This window comes from Meles meles, chromosome 4 (assembly GCF_922984935.1).
Source record: "Meles meles chromosome 4, mMelMel3.1 paternal haplotype, whole genome shotgun sequence".
NCBI classification, from domain to species: Eukaryota; Metazoa; Chordata; class Mammalia; order Carnivora; family Mustelidae; genus Meles; species Meles meles.
The window spans coordinates 164,427,574-164,435,724 of record NC_060069.1 but is presented as its reverse complement, the minus strand read 5'-3'; the positions used below and the strand labels follow the sequence as shown (position 1 = coordinate 164,435,724).

The 8,151-nt window shown below is 56.9% G+C and overlaps 2 protein-coding genes across 6 annotated transcripts in view; one reads left to right on the top strand and one right to left on the bottom strand.

The window, feature by feature from the left end:
- Positions 1–806: 806 nt before the first annotated feature.
- On the bottom strand, positions 807–4,174 carry YBEY (ybeY metalloendoribonuclease). 4 transcript variants are annotated; one of them, XM_046003511.1, is made up of 5 exons: positions 3,397–4,174; positions 2,996–3,124; positions 2,385–2,453; positions 1,962–2,009; positions 807–1,219 (listed from the first exon to the last, which is right to left on the bottom strand). In XM_046003511.1, the coding sequence occupies exons 1-5, from the start codon at positions 3,604–3,606 to the stop codon at positions 1,133–1,135; spliced, it is 543 nt and encodes a 180-aa protein (XP_045859467.1). In that variant the 5' UTR covers positions 3,607–4,174; the 3' UTR covers positions 807–1,132. The 4 variants fall into 4 exon arrangements, with proteins under 4 accessions (XP_045859467.1, XP_045859468.1, XP_045859469.1 ...); XM_046003512.1 differs by lacking the exon at positions 1,962–2,009; XM_046003513.1 differs by lacking the exon at positions 807–1,219 and having other exon boundaries at positions 1,968–2,111.
- A 128-nt stretch (positions 4,175–4,302) lies between these two features.
- LOC123940590 (minichromosome maintenance complex component 3 associated protein) overlaps positions 4,303–8,151 on the top strand; it is a 48,911-nt gene continuing 45,062 nt past the window's right edge. For both annotated transcript variants that reach the window (XM_046003510.1, XM_046003509.1), the window contains exons 1-2: positions 4,303–5,773; positions 6,311–6,534. In XM_046003510.1, coding sequence (XP_045859466.1) covers positions 4,567–5,773; positions 6,311–6,534 — 1,431 coding nt within the window. In that variant the 5' untranslated portion in view covers positions 4,303–4,566. The remainder of the gene's footprint in view (positions 5,774–6,310; positions 6,535–8,151) is intronic.

The following is an 8,151-nucleotide window of genomic DNA, read 5'->3' as shown; positions in this document are numbered from 1 at the left end:
TGGTGTCCTGGCCTAGGGACAGCTTAGGTAAGGCTCTGTGGTGCCTCGTGGGTTTATTGTCGTAGCAGAAGAGAAGGCAGGAACCAGTAACGGGAAGAGGATGGGAAGCAGCAGTCAGAGCTCGGTGCCTCCGGAGCTGGGAGACACTTAGCTCCGTGTGGACGTGGGGTTCTGGGGCTCAGCAGCTCTGGCCACAGCGGTGCCACGGGAAAGAGGGCATAGGTAGGTCCACAAGCACACCTCTGACCAGGGGCTGCGCCCACCTCAGGAGCCGGGATGGGCAGGAGATGTCGGCTGTGGGACACCTGGCTGAGGTTGTCCAGGGGCTTGCAGCCCCGCTAAGGGTCAGCCTTGTGCCTCCCCTCATAAAGACACCCAGCGAAGGCTTTAGGTCACAGTGCTCTTAAGGGGTAAGTGGAGACTATAGCCAATGGGAGTCCTGCAGGAAGGAGGGCGAGGGGCACATCCTCCCTGGGCTGCCTGTTCCACTCTCCGAAGCTGTAGAGGCAGGAGAGAGCATGCCTCTGACCACAGACAGAACCTCAGGGGATGAGGGCCCCATGCTCCAGCTCTGCAGCCTAAGGGCTTAGAACTACTTTTTCTGCAACAGCGAAACAACGTTTGCTAGGTTCTGAACGAAGTCACGAATGGACGTGTCTTTTTTTTTTTTAGTGAGAGGGAAATGCTGTATGAACACATTTTTACATTTTTACTGCATTGTCTTCTCTTTGCTTTTTTTTTTTTGAAGATTTTATTTATTTATTTGACAGAGATCACAAGTAGGCAGAGAGGCAGGCAGAGAGAGAGAGAGAGGGAAGCAGGCTCCCCACTGAGCAGAGAGCCTGATGCAGGACTCGATCCCAGGACCCTGAGATCATGACCCGAGCCGAAGGCAGCGGCCTAACCCACTGAGCCACCCAGGCGCCCCTGGACGCGTCTTTTACACTTTCACGGAACGGTCAGGCTCCACTCGTGCTGTTTTGCCCCAAGTGTGGGTCGCTCCTGAGCCCCACAGGGCACCAGTGACCAGCAGGGCCCTCCTGGTCCTAGGGGGCCTGAAAGGGGAGGGTCCATCTGCCGTCCACCTGCTGAATCCGTCGGGTGCCACCCGGGTGCTGGGCCTCCCGCACCCTCAGAAGAGGCCCCTGCTCAGGGGCTGGAGCCTGGTCCCGGTGAGCCGGCTCAGCTCTTCGAGAACCTGCTTCTCCTTCTGGAACATCTGAAACAAAGGAGTGCAAACCAACTTGGAGCCCCCCCGCCCAGCCTGGCCGGGGGGTGTCCTCTGGGGGAAGCCCTTCCCCAGAGCCTGTTCCATGGCTGTGGCATGAGGCTCCTTAGCCGCGTGGCCCCCAAGAGCCAAAGCGCAGGACCTGGTTCTGCTCACCTTCACCCAGCACCGTGCGCACGGAACGTGGACACGCTGCCTGCAGGGTGACAGGTGGGGCCTGCAGCGGGACTGGGGGCCAGGGGCCCAAGTAGTGGTCTGGGGTTAAAGAGAGGAGACCCTGTCTGGGGCTGCAGGAGAACAGACCACACAGGTCGGCCGGGCCCAGAGTCCGCGGGAGAGGGATGTATGAGGACCGCCCTCCTGGGGGACAGAGTGCTCAGTGCCCAGGGAGGCCCTAGGAGGGCCAGGGTCCCGGCCAGAGGTGCCATCATGGGCTCTGAGACGCTGCCAGAGGGGTGAGGGGGCCACAGCAGGGCCAGCCTCTCACCCGGAGAAGTGAGCCACCGTGTCCCTGGTGGGGACCCAGGCTGGGACGGCTGCATGTGAGGACAACTGGATCAGACTCTCTTGTTGATTGAAAAACAATTTCTGCGCCTTCCAGAGAGCCTGATTATTTGATTACAAATATAATTTGAGTTTACTAAATACAATAGGGTGCATATACCAACATACACCCTGAAAATGGGGCAAATATTGTCACTTCTCAGGGAAACAAACAGCTAAATAACTTTACCCTGTAGGTCTCTCTCAGACGCCTGCATCTTCTGAAAGCTGTTCCCACCTAATAAGTATCATCACGATTTCTCTTGTAAAGAATTTTTGACTTTTAGCCACTAGAATTTTATAGAATTTATAAAATTCACTCTCCTCGGCTCAGATCTTCCTTTCAACAGCAAGAAAGTAACAGTTAGTAGCATTTGGGGAGCCCCGTATTTTAAACAAACAATGTTAGTCTTTTGTTTTGATAAAGCAGGCATTTGTAAAATCCTCAATTTACTGCCCCCCCCCGCCCCCCCCCCCCCCCCCCCCCCCCCCCCCCCGCTTTTGGTTTTTGTACTTGACTGCAGGGGCAGCTCAGGCAGCCCTGGTTCCTGGGCACCTGGCACGCAGGGGACTGCACCCTCTGTATCCTGAGCGACCGGGGCACAGCTCCTACCTTCTGCCACTCAGCCTCTGTGCTGTGTGTGAAGCCCAGCAGGTGACAGAGCCCATGGGTGGCAGTCACCTGTCAGAACAATTAAAAAGCTGTTTCAGGAACTGATCATGACCAATCCTTGAGCCAAGGGTGGTGGGGATGGAGGGGAGGAGCGGGAGAGGGAGGGAGAAGTCAGCCCGTGCACCGTGGGCGCTTAGGAACGTAGGGATAGCTGGAGGGCGCCTGGGGCTGAGAAGGTGCCTATGTGCAGCGATCCCTGGCCTGGTGGGCTGGCCCTCTGCTGAAGGGCACGGGATCTCCGGGAGGTGGGGGCACACTTCCAGCACCAGCCCACGCCGAGCGATTCTGTCCCTGCCAGACCTCCTGCCACGCCCCTGGCCAGAAAGTCCCTTCGCCCAGGGAAGCAGGCTTCTGACCTGCTTCCTGTCCCCTCCCCTCACCCGACCCCGCCAGGGCGGCAAGCGGGCCCAAGGCCTAGGCTCGCTCTCTGTGGGATGAGGGCCGAGGGTCCTTGCGGCCCCTGCTTGTCCCTTCCCCAGGAGCCCCGTCCTTCGGTGAGGCCGTGGGCAGCAGGCGTCCCCTCCATGGCCCTCTTGGGCGGCCCCGCTCACAGTAAGGATATCCAGGTAGTCCTCGTCTCGGCGGCGGCGCTGGAAGATGTGCTCCACTCCCAGGACAATGTCTCCCAAGTTGTAGTCATCCGGAGTATCGGGCTGGGGAAGCTCCCCCGCTTTCAGGTTCTGCAACGAGAAGAACCGGTCGGAGACAGGACTCGGGAGCTAACCCGCCACGGCCTGCACACCGCGGCCCGGGAGACGCCGGGGGGGGGGGGGGGGGGGGACCCCGGCAGCCAGGTCTCAGCCGGCCGGGGCCAAGCCAGGCCTCCTCCCGGTCGCGCGTGTTCCCCGACAGTCGCTCAGGCCCCGCCGGCCCGCGCCGCGCCCGCTGCTCCGTCCGCCGCCCCCGTCCCGCACCACCCGCGGCCTCCGTCTCAGCCGGCGCGGCCTCCCACCTCGTGGAACGGGAAGGACAGCACGTCGGTGGCGGCGTCGCGGCGCCCGTACACGGCGTTGACGCGCCGCATGGTCCGGTCGTCCACGCACACGACCGCCAGGTCGAAGCGCTGCACGCCGAGGGCCGCCCGGAGCAGCTGCAGCCGGCGGCGGAGCGGGGCCCTGCGGACCGGGACCGCGCGCTGCAGGTTGCGCAGCAGCAGCGTCATGGCCCGAGCGGACGCCGGCGGGGGAAGGCCGCGAGCTCCGCCGACGCCCGCGCGCGCCCGTCCCGCTCGGAGCCGCGCCGAGTCCGCGGTTCCCGGGGCCGACGCGCAGCGGGGGGGCGCGGGCACGGGAGGCCGCGGGCTCGCGCACCGGAAGCCCGGCGGCGGCGGACCTGCGGAACCCGAGCGCGGCGGGGCCGGGGCGGAGCCGAGCCGCGCGGACGGACCGGAAGTTGGTCCGCGGCGTTTTCTGCCCCCGGAGCGCCGGGCAGGGTCGGCTCCGGCGGCCGCGGTCTGGGCCTGCGCCTCCGGGCGGGCGCCGAGGGGGCCCCGGGGCGGCGGCGGGCGGCGGGTCTGCGAGGCGCGGCGCCGGACGGTGAGCGCGGCGCAGGGTCCGGCCCGGGCGGAGGCCGCCTCCCCCTCCTGCGGCCTCCCCGCCGCCCCGTGTCGTCCGCGGAGCCGTTCTGCGGCGCGGGCGGCCCCCGGCGGGGCGCGGGGCGCGGGCGGCTCTCGGGGGCGCGGCCTCCGCTGCCCCGCCCTGCCCCGGTCGGGGTCGGGTCTGCGCAGGGGGAGACGCGCGGGGCGCCTGGCGGAGCCGGGACTCGCGACCTGGGGCCGGACTGCAGTCCGCGGCGGGGGCGGCCGCCCCGGGGCGCGGCGGGCCGTGGGAGCAGGAGCGGGAAACTGCAACACTGACGCGCGGCGCTACATTGTAGCTCGGGGCGGGGCGGGGCTGCGGCCGCGCTCGTGCTCGTCGCGCTGTCGCGGGCCTCGCGCCGGTCACCGACGCAGCCCACGCCTGCGCCTTCCTCCTCGCCGGGGCACGACGCGCCCGGCCGCCGCGGACACTGAGGGGCTCCCGGCCCGCCGCAGCCGCGCTCGAGTGTCCGCGCCGCGACGGTGAGCTCCCCCTGCGCCCTCCCCGCGGACGGTGCGAGCCGCTGCGCACCCCTGCCCGCCGGCATGAACCGACCGTTCGGCGGGCAGCAGCCCGGGCCCTTCCCGGCCGCGCCCAGTGGTTCCGTTGGCACATTTCCCGCGAAGCCTCCGTTTCGGCTCGGCCAGCCGCCCCCCTTCGGACAGAACAGCACGGTGTCGGGGCAGGCGTCGGGACTGTCGCAGGTCCCCAGCTTTCCCGCAGCTCCCGGAGTCAGTCCTGCGGCGCACACGTTAGGGTTCTCCCAAACCTCAAACGTGGGACTCTTTTCTGGGCCGGCACAGACTCCAGCTTTCGTAGCGGCCTCGGGCTCTTCAACTTCGTGTGTGCCTGCAAACCCGGGCTTTAGTTTTAAGTCACCCAGTCTCGGGGCTTTCCCGGGAACGTCTACATTTGGGCCGGAAAGTGGGGAAATAGCTAGCTCTGGTTTTGGGAAAACAGAGTTTAGCTTTAAACCTCTGGAAAATTCCGTGTTTAGACCAATATTTGGGGCCGAATCTGAGCCGGAGAAAACTCAGAGCTCAATTACTTCTGGATTTTTTACATTTTCTCACCCAATTAGTAGTGGCCCTGGGGGGCTGGCTCCATTTTCTTTTCCTCAGGTGACAAGCAGCTCAGCTGCCAATTCAAACTTCACCTTTTCAAAACCGGTCAGTAGTAGTAATTCGTCATCTGCCCTTACCCCTGCTTTGTCAAACCAAAATGTAGAGGAAGAGAAGAGGGCCTCTAAGTCACTATTTGGAAGTTCTAACAGTAGCTTCGCCAACTTCCCCGTATCGTCAGGACCTCTGGGTGAACCGTTTCCAGTTAGCAAAACAGGTGTAAGACAAGGATGTGAAGAACGTGTTTCCCAAATGGAGCCACTTCCCAGCCTCATGAAAGGACTGAAAAGGAAGGAGGACCAGGACCGGTCCCCGAGGAGACATGGGCATGATGCAGCAGAAGACTTGGACGCTCTGTCGAGGGGGGATCAGCCTCCCGATAAACGACCTGTGCGCCTGAATCGACCCCGGGGAGGCTCCTTGTTTGGTCGAACGATACAAGATGTCTTCAAAAGCAATAAAGAAGCAAGTCGTCTGGGCAGCAAGGAATCTAAAAAGGATATTGGCTGTGCCGAATCTGGGGAGAACGACCACGCGGCCATCCCAGGAGGAAGTCAGCCTGTCTTGGCACCTTCCCGGCTCCCAGGTGGGAATAAAGAGGAAGAAGCTGAAACTAGAGATAAAAAGGAAGGTGAGATCTAAATACGTGTGCCGTCCCGTAAGTGTTGCTGGCAGGTTTTCGGTATATTTCCCCAGGTCTTAGTTTGATGGGTCTGGTGAATTTTCTGTAAACACTAGGAATTCTAACATGCCAAGAGCATGTCCTACGTGAACATTTCCTTTGCTCTTACGTAGCTGCTGCCTCCTGTGTGAAATGCTACATCTCGGGCCCCTGAGTTGGGAGAGCATGTGGCTCTTGATCTCGGGGTCTTGGGTTGGCGCCCACGCTGGCTGTGGAGGTTACATGAGTCAACAGATAGACTTTGAAACGCTACATCTGATACATTTGTTTTAAGGTTTATTTATTTTGTGGAGCACACAAGTAGAAGGAGAGGGAGAGAATCTCAAGCAGGCTGTGACTCCCCGCTGAGCTCCATGCCTGATACGGGGCTCCATCTCGCCACCCTGAGATCATGACGGGACCTGAAGTCAAGAGTCAGCTGCTTAACTGACTGAACCACCTAGCGCCCCGTCTGATACGTCTTGGTGCCTGTTCTCTGATCCCTAGATTCTCTAAGAGGAACGCCTGGACGTCAAAGTAAAAGAAGCGAGAGCACAGACAGTCTCGGGGGCTTGTCTCCCACGGAAATCACAGCAATCCAGTGTAAGAACATCCCCGACTCTCTCAATGACAGGACCATTCTGGAGAAACACTTCGGTAAAATTGCTAAAGTGCAGCGTATCTATACCAGGCGCAGCAAAAAGCTTGCAGTGGTGTATTTTTTTGATCATGTGAGTATTTCCAGGAAGTTTAATGTGAGTGGAAAAAATTTTGAACTTTGTCACTTTAAAACCCATTTTTTAATCTATCAGTTGTTTGCTAGAATTTGGGCAAGTTTACCCGAATAGCTTACTTTTAACTTGGAGAGGCTGGAGTGGCACTGTTTATTTCATAACTTGGAGTTACTCATGGAAAGCTTGCAGTCCCTATTGGATGAGTGTTCTAGAAATACTGGGGGAGTGATTCCATGAGTCCGATTCCTCTGAAATGCATGGGAGTGGCTCTGTAATCACACAGCACTTTTTTCGAAATTGAGTTTTCTTGTTTATTTGGTCACAGTACATGATCACTAAACATTCCAACAGTCCAGCAACAGCGGACTCCGCTTGTCGTCCCATTCTCCAGAGATAACTGCCGTTGCTTGTTTGGGTTATACCGTGACCGTAAATCTGTGTATGAGCACACGTGCGCAATGTGTTGGTTGTGGGTGTGTACATACAGGACTATTCACGTTATGTGGCTTTATATCTTCATTGTTTTTTCTGAATTTTCTTGGGAGAGATAAATTTCTATAGAATTTATAAAGTAGAAAGCGTGTCTTTATACTTTTTAAAAATGATAATGTAGGAGGAAAAAAACCAAATCTATGGGAGGGGGCACAAAATCACCCATAATCCTATTTTCTAAGATACCAATTAAGAATATTTTGGTTAATATCTTGGCGAGTCTGTAGTCATGTTAGTTTTGCACGAATGGGATCATACCGCATATGCCGTCTGGTAACCTTTCCAGGCTTGAAAGCAGTAAATAGCCTGCGTTAGAATAGGATTGTTAAGTGCTACATGGCATTCTATTCTGGTTACCTACTTGGCCAGTTTTCTGTTTGTGGACAGTTTATGTATGTATTTCTGACCGGCTTATATCCTTTGTTTAAATTCCTGAGAGGAGAAGATCTGTGCCAAAATACATGCACAGCTTTGGGGCTTTTGACGTTTATTCCTTTCTGTCGACTTTTTTCCATGGTGATTATTATTATAATAATTATCTTCACAATGTTGAACAGCCATCACCACTGTCCCTTTCCAGAACTTTTTCATCGTCCCAAACAGAAACTGTAACCACTAAGCAATAACTCCCCATTTTCTCCTTCCGCCAGCCCTTGGTGACCTCTACTCTGCTTTCTGTCTCCATCAGTTTGCCTGTTCTAGAAATTACTTTTAAGTGGGATCGTATAATATTTGTCCTGCTTGTTTTGATTAGCGTCATGTTTTCAAAGTTTGTCCATGAGGTTATATTTCATTCCTTTTATGGTTGAATAATACTACATCGTATAGAATAATATTCCAATATATTACATTTTGTTTATCAATCTGTCGATGGACAGAGATTGTTTCTACTTTTTGGCTATTTTGAATAGTGCTGCCCTGAAGACAGTATGCAAATATCTCAAGACTCTTCTTTTAATTCTTCTGGGTATGTACTTAGGAGTGGAATTGCTGGGTCACGTGTTGTTTTTTGTTTTTTAAGTTATTTGGCTTTTGAGATGTACTTGCGCTTCTAGCTGAACCCTAAAAAATATTAATGTACTAAATATGTAAATTGTCATTGTAAGCAGCTCACTGATACAT

Coding starts and splice junctions, on each gene's coding strand:
- YBEY (XM_046003511.1), bottom strand. CDS start 3,606: ATGACGCTGCTGCTGCGCAACCTGCAGCGCGCGGTCCCGGTCCGCAGG. Junction 3,125..3,396: donor TGTCCTTCCCGTTCCACGAG/GTGGGAGGCCGC, acceptor TTCTCGTTGCAG/AACCTGAAAGCGGGGGAGCT. Junction 1,220..1,961: donor GTCTGAGAGAGACCTACAGG/GTAAAGTTATTT, acceptor CCTTTGTTTCAG/ATGTTCCAGAAGGAGAAGCA.